At 42.7% G+C, this 15492-nt stretch overlaps 1 protein-coding gene across 6 annotated transcripts; it reads right to left on the bottom strand.

Annotated features, from left to right (window-relative positions):
- Positions 1–4287: 4287 nt before the first annotated feature.
- LOC123161823 (ATP-dependent DNA helicase PIF1) lies at positions 4288–14629 on the bottom strand. Of its 6 annotated transcripts, none has more exons than XM_044579636.1 (18): positions 14198–14629; positions 13775–13904; positions 13229–13269; positions 13020–13153; positions 12464–12527; positions 12182–12271; positions 12036–12095; positions 11847–11954; positions 11713–11760; positions 11489–11611; positions 11170–11322; positions 10933–11082; positions 10749–10859; positions 10513–10662; positions 9846–10268; positions 9656–9748; positions 8631–9557; positions 7413–8546 (listed from the first exon to the last, which is right to left on the bottom strand). In XM_044579636.1, the coding sequence occupies exons 5-17, from the start codon at positions 12519–12521 to the stop codon at positions 9052–9054; spliced, it is 2073 nt and encodes a 690-aa protein (XP_044435571.1). In that variant the 5' UTR covers positions 12522–12527; positions 13020–13153; positions 13229–13269; positions 13775–13904; positions 14198–14629; the 3' UTR covers positions 7413–8546; positions 8631–9051. The 6 variants fall into 6 exon arrangements, with proteins under 6 accessions (XP_044435568.1, XP_044435571.1, XP_044435569.1 ...); XM_044579634.1 differs by having other exon boundaries at positions 13775–13879; XM_044579639.1 differs by having other exon boundaries at positions 10749–10853; positions 13775–13879.
- Between the last annotated feature and the right edge of the window lie 863 nt (positions 14630–15492).

The raw sequence follows: 15492 nt of genomic DNA, 5'->3' as shown, positions 1-15492 counted from the left end.
ATCAGGCTGGCTTCATGGATATCTACGATAACAATTCAGTGTTATATGGTACTGAAATAGTATTACAGACAAACTATATTGAAAACAATTTTAAAATAGAAGGCAGCACCTACCTTGTAGATAATGATGATCATCATTAATGTTGGGAGAGAAGAAGAATGTGCTCTCCCTCATAGTTTGCAAGCAACGCTGCCTCTGATTTACCTGTACGTAAGTTACAGCAAACTTGTCGAACAGGTTGTCAGTGCATTGCAAACGCCAGAAGTTAGGCCCAACATGCTCTTCACGTACACATAAGAAAATTATCTGCCGTCTATAATCAAATACAAATGTGAGTAACATTGCAACAATAGAATTACAAAAAGAAGCATATGATGATCTCATATTATAATTAGCGCTTACTGATAGTTCATGAGGCCAATCTCGAGGGAAGGGACGCGGCGCCTATATACCGAATCCAACCTAAATTCTATCTGACCAACATAGGCAAGGATAGCAACCACATCTGCATATTTGAAATCACAATGAGACTCTGAGTTAGAAAGAGTAATATGGAAAAACAACAAATTAAATTATGCACCTGTGATGGTTTTGTCCCGTAGCTCAAAGATTTCTCCAAACTGTGGGAAGCACGGTGGGCAAATCGTCGACGTTATCTGTTGCGGCGAAATTGTAACCTCGGTCGTAGAACTTAGTATGGTCACAAAGTCCATGGCTAGGTACCAGAAATGTCCATCTGGCATTTCTGTGGGGTTGAACCCGACGCGATTGAAATCGTAGGTCCTACCGGTTTCTAGCACGCTGTTGAAACGGATAGCCTGGCTGTTGTATGCAATGGCTTCCATCTTTGTTCCCTAATTTTTTTTCATGAAACATAACTACAATGAGCAAATAAACATGTTTATCAAAATTGTATTTAAAAAATATGGGCTATAAAGTATGCTTACATGCCAATCGATTAGTATGCATTGAAGGTACAGGCTTCCCATTCCATTCTCTTTGATGTGAGCCTTCCACATGACCCTAGCTTGAATAATCCAGCAATTATGATATATGTGTTTCATTTGGACGCGATGAAAACTAATATTCCTGTGCGTATAAAAAAACAAAAAGGATCAGGTATCCATATTTTCCAAGGGGAGCAAAAAAGTTAACAGACAACCAGCATAACATTCTAGTGGCCCAACACTAATCATTTCGCATTGATACATATTATTCATGTTCTGCACATGGGGTAAACATGGATTTGTCAACATGCAGTATGTACTGGTTATAAAAAACAACCCTAATGAGATCACAGCCAGACCATCAGTACACAACTGAAAAAACTATATAAATGATTGCTAATCAAATACTAATATACTCAGGTGATTGTGTTAGTGCTTGCTACATCTGGTTTGTACACGATGAAAATAAAATTATATGTAATTCAGACTCACTGTCCATCTGATTTTAAGGTATATAGAAGATGAAAACAAGCAGACAATAGATGATTTGATCGACAAGCCTATTACTATGTTCTAGTGTATCCCGTGTGCTTCATCTTTTTACATAAAAGAACAAGTGCAAAAACTGTGGTGATTATTTGAACAAAAAAATCAGTTATATGGTGATGGCAAATAGACGTATTAAAAGTTTATTCAATCTTGCCTGTTCATCGAAGGGGAGATGAGTTGACTGGTCACAGGAGCTGGCGGCGGCGCCACCACCCTCTTAGATGTGATCGATCCGTATGAGATCACCATGGTCGTCGTGGAGGAGATGATTTTTCGTGTACAGAAAATTTGTGGGCAGCGGGCATTATTTATATAAGCATAGTGGGCGGCGGGAAAAAGAAATTTTGATTTTGGCTGGCTAGGCCACCGTGGGTGACATATCTATATTCAGATATGTAATATTCGGCAACCTAATAAATATTGATTGTTAAACAAGGAAACGTACATAACATAATCGGTCCATGATCTTCAGTTTGATACTCAAGCATGATCACTTGCCTATGAAAACGCATATGATTTATCACCTGCCTTTGAAAAACAAACTTTCTATTGTATGGATACTTATTAACCTTTCGTATATACACATAAGTATATTAATTAATTATAATATATTTTAATTTTCCATTAACTTGATGATATATAAATTTATGATATAGGTCGATGCCCGTGCGTATCTATGGGACAAATAATAAATCATGCTCAACACATAACTTTACTATCATCATCTATATCAAATAATATAATTGCCACTACGGGAGGATATTGTGTATTCTTTTTCATCACGACTGTATTAATGACACACATAGGTACAAAAGAGAAACAATAGTAGAGCATTTGTGCGTATGCATTAGCAACAACCTGATTAGGCAAATGCTCTCTGTTTATGCATCCGCAGAAGCAACATAAGAGCCCGCTCATTTAGAACTTAAAAATTATAGCTCATATCTCTTTCTATCTCAACGCGTGAGGCCTGGCTGCTACTGCTCGTCGCCATAGAAAATACACAGAAGGATAGAGCTGCTCTGGCCCTTGCGCCTTTCTAACAAACACACGCTCTCTCTGCCTTACGGAGGGGCATAAACCAGCTCTCACACGCCTGCGTCGGCCCCCCTGGCTGAAAAGTGCAGATCCAGAAAAGCCACTCTGTTCTGCTCGTTTTGAGATAAACAATAGAGGGAAGGCGTGAACCTGAACATGGATTAGTAGGATCGTAGTGGATTGGTGGATGAGATCAAAGACGTGGCGGCACCAGAAGCCACCTGGACAGCAGCGAGAGACCGTATTATGCAGAAGGTGCACATAGAGAGATGGGAGAGATCGTGTGCATGCCTGCAATGAGGACTTTCGGCTAAGAATTAGGGTGAGAAATATAAGTCTGATATTAAGCTATTTGTTTTGGCACATTATCATCGGGGCTAATTATTTTAAGAAATTAGAGCGTAATTAGAGAAATAAATAAGATATAAGGGAAAATCAGATTGACATTGCGCATATTGAGCCAACACGTAGCACCCATAAATGAACTCAAAATGACACTTTGTTACTGTTCAAGTGCGAACGGTTACACGGGATGAAAAAAAACAACCTATCATCTCAACATTATTGTAGATCTACTTATGCTTCGTCCTTATCAGCTGGTGATGGCTTCTTGTCACATCCTTCAATGTGCTTCTGGACCACCTGCGTTTGTGCCTGCAGAAGCTCGTAGTTGTTCGTACCCCAAACATCTTTCCTTGATGCACTTGAACCCGTGCCACGCTGGATATCCCAGCCGGAGGGGACATGTGCATGAGGGATGTGATGCACCTCGCGACGTCGAATTAGATTATGAAAATGGTTGGACGAAAGCAAGGATGGGAATTGAACAGGCAGAATATAATCATGTTTCTTTAGTTTCTTACGTCTAGGTGCAGATCCCTCACCAACAATCCAATTTCGGCTCTGTTCTTCCACATCTTGTTCCAGCTGACCAATATCATCAGGTTGCAGCTCCATATTATCTTGTTCATCATGTCTATCATCAGCCACATCGATGCTGTTGAATGACGACATTACAAAGTTAGCTCTAGCGGCAAGGGTCTTAGAGCGATATGTTTGGGTTTGGCCGTGCGTTGCCACGTGCTTTTATAGATGTTTATAAGGAAACAATTATTACAAAATAGGTAAATGAATCAACTCATACAATCACAATCACTAAAAATTCAATGGAATCACAGTTGTGATTTGGCGTGGTCAACACAGTAGTATAATACATTTAAAAACAGCTAACTTCCCATTTTGTAAATACCGGATAGGATCACATGCCTTAAAAAATACTAAGTATGCCGATAATATATTATTTGTTTCTGGTTATTATATCTGGATATTGGCATCTTATATTTTGCATATATATTAATAATACTGCATATAGTAAAATTAAATTATTTCTAATTTTTGTTTGAGGTTATCTTTGTAACATGCAATTAAGAATAAACTTCATGCGAAATAGTAGGAAAATATGATAATCTATAATCAACACTTGTATCAAACGTGGTTTGTTTCTTCATTGAATATTATTGTATATATCCTACTCCTGCTTCAAGTTTGACACCAAATTTCCTATCTCATTACATATATGTAGTAATTTCCTTCATAGTTCCATGTTGCTACGGTTTAATTATTTGGCATGGACCTGTAGCTCTATATATAATGAGATGTATAATGTTGCTCTAGAAAATTAGATGAGAGCCTTAGTTGACATGTTAGTTTGTACGGATGTAACCAATTGATTCTTATAGTGCATGCTCTCATCGTAAGGTAAAATGAGAATCCTAGTATTACATGGCATCTAGAACAGGATACACATTTGACGCCAGCACAGCAAAATATTATAGGCTGGGTGCAACTATAAATCGACCACCATCAAACCAACTAACAATCTTAATGGAATCTTTGCTGTCCCGTTAGGACGGTCCATATCAGCCTAGCACAAGTTCTCATGGACCAGACAACCATGAAGCGATGCCTGAACGAATCCTCGCCAGGTCCAAGATTAATGCAGGTCCAAGATTAATGCAGCCTTGTTTAAATTTATAGTTTAGAACTCTTTCAGATCCGCAGTAATCTCATAAACGTAAATGAACAAATGGAATAGAATAATATGTAACTTGAATTGTATTGTAAATTTATTAGTACAGGTGCCTGAAAGTACAAGTAATATAACTTTTGCTAAATATTGCACACTTCAGCAAAATTACATGTGCATTGTAACAATCTACAGACTACAACCCAGGTGATAACTATAATATAAAGATAGTAAGGACGCAATAAATTTACAGTACAGCATATTATCAAATTACCAAAATATATAAGTACGGGTATGATAACTTGGCATAATTAAAAAAGATTGTTGCATGTCCATGGTATTTATAAGGCAAATCAATAGATCTGTACCATAGATTGTACACTAAAATAATACGCTATGTGACATGTACAACACCATAAAAACATCAATAGTACAAAAACCATAGTGGTGATGATGATGCCAATATGAAGGCTGATTATTGAACTGCAGTGCGTAGCTCGAATACATCGAATATACCTCCGTTTATAAAAATAACAAATAGAAAGATACATGTAGAAAAACGAATAACATCATGTATTGACATTAGCAAAATTTATTGATCGTGTCATTACAAAACCTGCATTGCTATTAACCGGTTATCAACCTGTAAGGACTTCCTGTAGACGATGTTCTTCATCGAGGTCAGTAAGGACACGGTCGTTCTTTTTCGCTTCTTTGTATTGTCCTTATGCTGGTTGGTCTTCTCCTTCGGCTTCTCCTTCTGAATGAGAATCTTTATGTTTATCTTCGCGGTGGCTCGAGACAAAGCAACATAGAGCTGACCATGTGAGAACACGGGATTGGGTAGGTACACACCAACAATCGGGATAGTTTGTCCTTGAGCCTTGTTAATGGTCATAGCAAAGCTAAGCCTTATAGGAAATTGCTTCCTCTTAAACTTGAACGGAAACATGTCATTTTCAGATGGGCAGAGAGGTATTCGAGGAAGGAAGACCCTCCTGCCAGCGTGTTGTCCAATGACGATTTCTGCATCAATGGTGTTCCTCTCAAAACCTCTAACAACAAGCCTAGTGCCATTACACAAACCATTAGATGGATCAATGTTCCTTAGAAGTATGACAGGGCAATTCAGCTTTAGCTTGAGAGCATGCGGAGGGAGACCGTTAGGGGTCAATCCATTCAGAAACTCCTGAGCATAGTAGCCATATGGGTCATCCTCCGCACTGTCAAAACTATGGTAGATTACTTCGTCTCCATGAAAATGCTCTATCATGCGGATGTTTATCTTGTCTACGTTGTCGTTTGTTGTGGACAGTATTGCTCGAGATGTCATGTAATTTGGATCAGCCATGTTGTTGTCCAGACTCGGAAATACGTGCTCAATAAGCTTCTCCAGGTCGTCAGCCTCGCCCGTAGACGGCAGACAAATATCTTCTGGGAGTACTATGTTGCCTTGATCGTCGACCTCCTCAGTGCCATTGCCGACCCTTAGCAAATAATCGGCAAACCATGTGTCATTATGAGCCCTCATGTTGGTGATGAGCCGTAGCTGCCGCATACCTTTCCATAGATGAGAACTTCGGAGGCTTGCATTAATTATCTGGCCCCGCGACCCCCTTCTGACGACCGGCAGAACCTGCCTAAAGTCCCCGCCAAAAACTACAGTCTTTCCTCCAAAGGGTCGGTCGCGTATTCCCATGATGTCGCGCATGCTATTATCCAATGCCTCAACCGCTTGTCGCTTTGTCATGCTGGCCTCGTCCCATATTATCAATGAGGCCATCCGTAGTAGCTTGGCGGTCCCACTCTGCTTGGTGAAGCTGCACGAGCCTCCATCATCGCAACTCAATGGGATCTTGAACCTCGAGTGGGCAGTCCTGCCCCCAGGCATGATAGAAGCGGCGACGCCGGACGTTGCGGTAGCGATACCAATCTTGCCCTGGCTCCTCACCTTGGCAAGCATCGCTCTATATAGGAAGGTCTTACCTGTACCTCCAGGGCCATCAACAAAGAATACACCCCCATCACCGCGTCCAACAGCCCCTAGTATCTCCTCGTATGCGGCCCTCTGCTCCATGTTCAGTGAATCTGCCAATTTCGTGTCATCCATGTCAAACTCAACGGTTGATTCCTCGATTACCTCTCTCGCCTCGCCCTCTGTAGGGTCGAACGCACCATCTATGCTTGGAAGAGCGAAATCAACAATGTCTTTACCCATGGACTGCAACATCCCCCTAATGTCAAGCAACACCATCTGCTCCACCTCGTCAGGGCACATGCGTGATCGACGATAGTCATCCGACATCGGCTCGAAGTGCCGATCCCAAAGACCACGCACATCGCCTGGCTCGCAGTGCACCAAAATGGTTGCGAAGAGCCTCCTAAGTGAGCATGGCATTGCCCACTGCTCAGCCTCATTAAGACATTCGTCGAGCGTGTTGTCTGCCTCGATCAGTCCCAACCTTTCAGCAGCCTCTCTAAAGCTCCCACATAGCACGCCGTCCACGGTGAGCAAGTCGTCGAAGGATGTTTTGCCAGCCACATGGTTAAGCAACACACGCAGGTAGTATCGCTCCCCCTCGGCAGGATTGGCAGATACTATGCGCCCAATTTGAAAACGCTCGACCCGCGGCTTCCAATACTTCTTTTTCTTCTGCCACGTGAAGCTTCCGGGAAAATCCTTGTACAATATATGTCTAGACCGAGGGTGTTCCTGATTAGCCTTAAAATATTCCGTTAACATGGATTTTGAAGCATTTTCGGAGGCGACAACATTCTTCAAGTCAGCCTGGGCATTGAATGCAACCCTGTGCATATTCGGTAGATGAAGGGGCACTGCAAGACAGGTGGATAATTGGCGCAAAGTGGGAAGCCAAAGATCCTCCACATTGCCTCTGGAGGGGTGATCCACCTAGCGTCAACGTATCTCTTGATCTCATCAATGTTACCATCGGCGTCAGGCTGATCGATACTGAAAGAAGCCTTATCATGGCCCTTGTAAATGTACTTGTAAAGATATTTCACGGCCTTTATGCTAGAGCAGACCTCAACGTTGATGTGGCAATTGAACATCCACAGTAGGTATGGATTATAAGGAACAACCCACCTGTTGTCCAACATCTTTCCTTGGACCTTAGCACGCCTTCCATCGTCTCTCCGACGATAAACTGGGTATGAGTCCTTCCCCTGTGCTGTGTTCTCATTGAACGGACATGGGTATCTGCACTTGCAACCGTTCTCTTGCATGCAGACATTCTTCGGGTTAAGAGCACCACATGGTCCGTGCATCATATGTTTTACAACCATAGCATATAAATCTGGATACTTATGCTTGTCTGGGAGCTCAGCGGAAATGAGTCGGTCATACTGTTCCGGGACGATAAGCTTATATGTGGAGTCCATGATCAACAAAAAGTGTGCATGGGGGAGGCCCCTTTTTTGAAACTCAACTACGTATACATAAGCGATAACAACACCCAAGATTTGCTTCTTGAACAACATGTATTTCATGTGCTCTAGTTTGCCATAGAACACACGTGCCACAATATCAGGTCGGTCTTGCGCCGTCTGACCAGGAAGCAACTCATTCGTGATCTCCTCCCATTAAGGATTGCAAGTCATGGTGAGGAAGATGTCTGGCTTCCCGTATTTCTGGACAATTGCCATGGCATCCATATGCCTCCTCTTCATGTCGCGATCGCCACCAGGGTATGTTCCAGGGAGCACTATTCTAACCCCAACCGCGCTTGCTCGCGTCTCCCCCGAAGTGATGGCATCAACCACTCCTTTATACAAGTCGGCACGAATCTGCGTCTGGTTTTTCCTGTACCACCGCAACCGACAACTCTCAATCTTAACATACATGTCGACAGCCCATTGCTGCAGCAGTCTAGCTCCATAGAGTATAGGGTTGAAGATCGCAGGTCGTGTTTGCAGCATATAACAGTAGTAGTCTCTGACGGAGACGCACAACCTGCTATTACCCTCTGCAATTAATGTAATAGCATCAAAACCTAGACGCAGACGAAGAACAAGTTATTATTTGATAAAAATGGACACATGTGTGATACCTGCATCATCATCATCATCATCATCAAGGACCAGTTGAGGATGTAGTACAGCCTCCCAAGGAACATTACGTTTAGGTAGTCTCGGATGCCAACCTAATTTCCCCCTTGGATAGAATAGGGGATAAGACAACGGGTCATATGCTCCGGATGACACGCGTATACTATGCCTTTCATTGTTGTTGCCATAAAGTGTTATCCTCCTGTCAAACCTTTTTGCCAGGTCGGTGCCCTCAACCCAAATTGCAGCAACCTCAGATGACAATGGTCTATTATACACTCTTTGGTCAAGCCTCTTATCGGTGTTCAGGTCAATCCTATAATCATCAAGGTTGTCCTTGTGCGCACCCAAACTCCTAAATTGCTGGGAATATGGGTTTTCTTTAAGTATGTCTACTATCTTCTTCACAACATCTTGGTCTAATTACTTTGTGGCCGCCTTACGATGAGTTAAGGTTGGGTCATCATCATAGAAGTACAACTGCAAATGTTCTGGACGTGAGCTAGGCCCGAAAGAATGCACATTGTGATAGATGGATCCGTGTGCCCGAAATGTGTACACACCAGACTTCATGTTTGTGTAGTTATCATCAAGGCTGACACCAAGGGTTGTGAAGGTGAAATGCCCATTGAAGAACCGTATGTTTTCACGAAAATGTCTAGAATCGGCATCCATGCTGGACCATAGCCTCATAAGCTCTGGGATTGGTTCCGGCTGTTTAAGCTCGATCTGTCCATTGCGACAGCAGAATCCGTCAGTCTCAGACACAAACTTTCTGGCATTGCAGTGTGTGCAGTTTCCATCGAGCTTCAGGATGTGGGTCTTGTCTGGTATGTTTGTGTACACACAGTCTAATGGATCAAACTCGTTAGGTATAACAGATGACATGCTCGTTTCCTCGTCACCCTCGAACGTGTCATTATCCGATCCTACATGAATACATTGAAACATGATCATTAAACTCAAACCCACGGGCATAACAACTACAATGAAGCTACTGGTTTTCTACGTTCCGAGATGACCATACCTAGGCCGCGATACATGTAGTACTCCTCATCCATCAATTCGGCTGGTGTCGGCTCATCGCCCGTGATAGGCGCAGCAAGCACATCAATGTTGTCTGCATTTATGTTGCGCAGAATGTGTCAAAGTACTAAGGAAGTTTTAACAAGGGTGATGTTAAGTTGCAACAGAACATAAGAAAAGATATTACATACCATTGGTGCAAACACCGTAATTCAGCATGATAGGAGGAGGGTCGTCATCTGATGAATCAACTTCGGCAGTACGAGATAGGGGAATTGCGAAACTATCAGATATTAGGTTAGTAATGTCTGGGCGTGGGAGTGCGAGGGATTCTTTGCATGGGGTGTTTTTCCTTTTAGAATAACTGGCCTTCCTTTGAGCACTTGACTGCCCCTTGTCAATCTCGGACATGCTTTTGCGGCGCTGCACGCGCTTCCCTCGTCGATTTCCATTCAAATCCTCTCTATCCTCATCAGTCCGTTCTATAGTTTGCTTCTGATAACATCCCAGGCTACGAGAGTTTCTCTGTAAACTCTTAGCTAGGTCATTGTCATGGGTAAGAATGGAGGCGTCTAATGACTCAGGGGGTATTGTTGCATCATCTTGCAATAAGTCTGTATATTTAGGGCTATCAGCGGTGGCTATATAAAAGCAGGTGTGCAAGAATCATCATAGAAATATTGTTTTAGTGACTAATGAATTTCATAACATTCTTCACGTACTCAAACATAAATAATTTGCATTAAGACCAAGCATATTAAGTTGGGTAGACGGCAATTATCAATTATCAGTAAACGTGTCATTAAAGCAAATGTTGATATGAAAAGGTATGCAGTGTGCATTAGAGCAAATATTTACCTGAATTATATATTGCACTTATATTTTCGTCTGCTATCATCTTTTCCTTTTTCCTCCAATAAGCTGCTCTCCTTAGTGCATTTCTATGATCTCTCTTGCGATCTTCCTCGTTTATATGACAAGTTTCTTCAAGTATAGTCTCCTCAACGTCTGGTGTCATATTGGACAAATTCAAATGTTAGTCAGTAAAACATAAACTGATCACATTGATGACATCTTATTCACGAGTCAATTACCATGTAGATCATTGTCGTTAACCAGACCGGATGTCTCCGTAGTTGTAACAGTAAATGCTGTGTCAGACATCGATAACGTTGTATGGGCGGAGCTAGGAAGGTTCTCTGTTACTACATGGTTAGGAAATTACACACCAAATTATATAAAGATAAAAATGATGATTGAAAGGTCATTAGGATTTACCAGGCTGCGCATGGGTCCGGAGTTTATCTTCTTGGAGACCCCGTTCCTTTTTCCTCCGATAAGAAGCTCTCCTCAGTGCGTTTCTATGTTCTCTTTTGCGTGCTTCTTCCGTTATTGCCGCATTCTCTTTAGTGACATTCAAGTTATCGGCTTCAACCGGATAGGTCAGTAATATATGAGGTAATAACAAGGAGACTCCACGCATGAAAATCATTAAACAGTGAGTAAATGATGTACCCGAGATCACACGATTAGGTTGACGAACATTCGTGATATCACCTAGCGTACGACGTTGAAGCATATGGCTATTGACTTGTTTTTGTATGAAACCCTGTGTTGACCTAATGCGATAAGATTCCCGCCTCCATGTGTTGTTAAGTTCCAGATGATCTACGACATGAAATAAAAATAAGTTTGTTAGTGAAACAAAAAAACTTGCATGAAGCAATATGATGTTTACAACTCATGTAGACATTCTTGTCACAAAATACACGCTACTATTACATAAGTTGGATGCCGCAAATATTGGTCATCAACATGCATTTAAACAAATTACCAGATTTCGGAAATGATGTCTGTTGAACATCATATTGGACTGGTTTCTCATGATAAGCTGCAGGCCTTTCTGTGTTCAATCGTCCATTTGATATATGGACTTGATCGAGGGACCTGATGTCGTCTGCAACATGACAAAATTATAAAACACAAATTCTTTAATGCTTTGTCGCACAACTGTACATGAGAACAAGTTCGCTGTTAGATAAGCATCCGTGGGAATACCTGTTAGCTGTGTCGCAACATTGATATCTTCGTTTTGAGGTGTACCGCCTATAGAATCATAATATGAAAAATTGCGACACGTTGTAAACGAAAATGACATACCATAAGTATAAAAATGGCGTAATAAATGGTACCAATGGCATTTTTGCCAGCTACAATTGTGAAACCATCTAGAGTCATCTCGTTCGAACCCAACAACGAAGCATCATGATCGTTTTTAGTATGCACCGAACTTGATCCATCTGTAGGGTTGTACCCATTACAAAAATAAAATTATATATTGTTAAACAATATTCCCAGATGAAATGCGGTTGAGTGAGTACCGTTAACATATTTGTTAATTTCCACAGTTTGATATCCGTCCGAAAGCGACAACGTCTCATCTGTAGAGTTATAACCATCATGAAGGTAAGGCCAATGATATTGCCGCCGTGTCCGCATAAAGAAATTCCCAACACAAGGAAAATACCTGGAACCACCGCTGAGTTTTCCCCAACATTTTGAGACATGGGTAAGACGCTTGCATTGTTATCTTCAACTATTGTAGAGCTGGTAAGGCCTGAAAAGCCTTATGCTATTAGCAATGGTGAGAACCCACTTGTACCACATCATGATAGGTAAAAGCATGCCCGTACTATCAGGATCAACAGTTATCAGGCTTTTAAGGACCACAATAAATGTTTGAAATATTGAGAATGCTCATTTATGCAATTAACATATGAGCATGTGTACTTGTAGAAATGCATCATACCCGTAGTAACATCCTCTTCTGTTTGCTGATCAACCACCTTGCTTCTTGAATTACCCATACGCACCTATGCAAGTACACATAATAGAAAATTATGCACCGTTGCATGCAGTGAAGTTATGCACCGTTGCCTGCAGTGAAGTAAGGACAAGGACTGAACCCTGCTATATGTTCTCTTTGATGCTTTGCCTGACCTTTAGTTTATCTTGAGACAGATGGTAATTGCATTAGGTTATATTTTGTTACTCTTCAGACAGACGTTTATTTTGTCAAACTTTTTTGCATGTGATCCTCTCGCGAGATGCATAATCCACATTTGCAAATGTGTTGAGATGCTCAGTCGATATGAGGATGCTTCCGAAGCCCAATATCATTTCAACAAGGTTAACAGGTACACTTTGCTTGCAAACTCCGGTTAAATAAATGGATAGCAGAAGTTCCTATTTGGTAGTGATGCAATTTGCCACCAGAATCATGCATCATCTATTACCATTTGTAGCAATAACTGGTGCAAGAAACATAAGATGGAACATTCACTATTATTACTCGGGAAACAAACCTGTTGTTTCTGTCACTTTGAGGCTGGAAACTGGAGTTGTGAGCTGCAAAGTCGCTGCACTTGGCAGATGCTGCTGCTGATGACACCGTCTCCGAGGGCCTTCACCAACCCCAGACTCGTAGAGTGGAAGTCACCTGCAAGATACCTGGGAGTCAGTTATGTGCAATTAAAATGACATGCTTGCAGGGAAAAGAGATGAGTGTTGCCACTTGATGGTTATTCTGACACCGGGAACGAGATGCTTCACCACCTGGAAGAATTCAATTAAGAAGATTAAACAGTATGGGCCTGACAATTTTGATCATAGCAGGTATGGAACGCTGGCCATATTAGCCAGTCAGTTGTAAATTTCATCTATCTCTGTCGTTGGAAAGTGACAGAACATTATATTCTGATTCATGGTTTGACCACAGTATGACCATGGTATTCAAATCTTGCACAGTATTTTGTTACTCTTCAGACAGATGATCACATTATTTTGTCAAACTTATTTGCATGTGTTCCTATTGCGAGATGCATAATACACATTTTCAGAAGTGGTGAGATGCTCAGTCGTTATCAGGATGCTTCCGAAGCCCAACATCATCTCAACAAGGTTAACAGGTACACTATGCTTGCAAACTCCGGTTGAGAAGTTCCTATTTGGTAGTGATGCAACTTGCCACCAGAATCATGCCTCATCTATTATGTTTTCCCAATAACTGGTGCAAGAAACATCTGATGGAACCTTCACTATTATTACTCGGGAAACAAACCTGTTGTTTATGTCACTTTCAGGCTGGGAACTGGAGTTGTGAGCTGCAAAGTCGTTGCACTTGCCAGATGTTGCTGCTGATGACACCGTCTACGAGGGCCGCCACCTGCAAGAACGAGACGCTTCACCACCTGGAAGAATTCAATCAAGAAGAATAAACAATATGGGCCTGACAAATTTGATCATAGCAGGTATGGAACGCTGGCCATATTAGCCAGTCAGTTGTAAATTTCATATATATCCGTCATTGGAAAGTGACAGAACAGTATATTTTGATTCATGGTATTCATGACCACGGTACCGATCTGATTCATGGTTTTCAAATCTTGTACAGCATGACCACGGTACCGATCAGAGATCACGAAGGCAGTATTGGGACCGTATGATCACAAAGATCTGAAAGGGTTTGCAGTAGAGGTCGAACCTGGGATGGTCACGCCGGTCCAAAGCTGCTGATCTCAGAGGGGTCACACGGGAACAGTATGTATTTGCAATCGGCGATCCAGATAGTGTTTATTCGTCTGGATCGCGGTGTTTATTCATCTGGATCGCGCGCAGATCCGATGATCAGCGACTCATCAGCGACGGATCAGACGGGACCATTCTGTCTCTGCGGTCGGATGGTGGCGTCCAATGGATGGACAGGCGGTGAAGGACGTCTAGGGTTTGAGCAGCTGCGACGGCGGCTAAGGATTTGGCGGCGGGGACGGAAGCTGAGGGTAGAGGGTAGAAACTCACGATATGGAGGTTTGACGGGGGAACGACGATTTTTCGGGTCCTAGGGGATCTGTTTCGGATAGATCAACTGTATTTTCGTCTGTTAACCAGAGTACATTTGTTTACGAAGTTTTTCTAACTACGAACCGTCGTGGTTCTCAATGTGCGTCGTTGTAAATTGATGTTTTTTTTACCGGTCGGGTGGTTAGAGGCGAGGCAACGGTGGGTTGCGGGAAGTACCAAAAAAACCGGGGATGGAGGGACGAAAAAAGACCGGCGGAAGGACTACCAACTGCTTCACTAGGAGTAGAGATATTGTTCGGAGATGGGGGCTGAAGGGGCAGGTGGCTCCATCCCGGTAGAGGTGGGCCTGGGTTCCCGATGGCCCCCGACAGTTACTTTGTGGCGGAGCGACAGGGCAGGTTGAGACCACCTAGGAGAGAGGTGGGTCTGGCCCTGGTCGGCGTTCGCGGATACTTAACACGCTTAACGAATTCTTGGTATTTGATCTGAGTCTGGCCATTTGGTCTATACGCACTAACCAACTACGTGGGAAAGTTATGGGCACTCGACGTCGTGGTATCAGCCGAAGCCTTCGTGACGTTAGCGACTGAGTGGCGCGCGCCGGGTTGGACCGTGTAACATGACTTCCTTTGTAATGGAGGTTGCTAGGTCTGCTCTCCGGCCGCGTACGCAACGTGCAGGTGTGCAATGGGCGATGGGCCCAGACACCTGCGCGCATAGGATTTAGACTGGCGTGCTGACCTCTCTGTTGAGCCTAGGTGGGGCTGCGATGCGTTGATCTCCCGAGGCCGGACATGACCCAGGAAAGTGTGCCCGGCCAGAGGGATCGAGTGTGTCGGGTAATGTAGTGCACCCCTGCAGGGAAGTTGATCTATTCGAATAGCCGTGTCCACGGTAACAGGCGACCCAGAGTTGTACCTTGACCTTATGACAACTAGAACCGGATACTTAATAAAACACACCCTTTCAAGTGCCAGA

This window comes from Triticum aestivum, chromosome 7B (assembly GCF_018294505.1).
Source record: "Triticum aestivum cultivar Chinese Spring chromosome 7B, IWGSC CS RefSeq v2.1, whole genome shotgun sequence".
NCBI lineage: Eukaryota > Viridiplantae > Streptophyta > Magnoliopsida > Poales > Poaceae > Triticum > Triticum aestivum.
The sequence above is the reverse complement of the archived record's forward strand: the minus strand, read 5'-3'. Positions and strand labels throughout refer to the sequence as shown.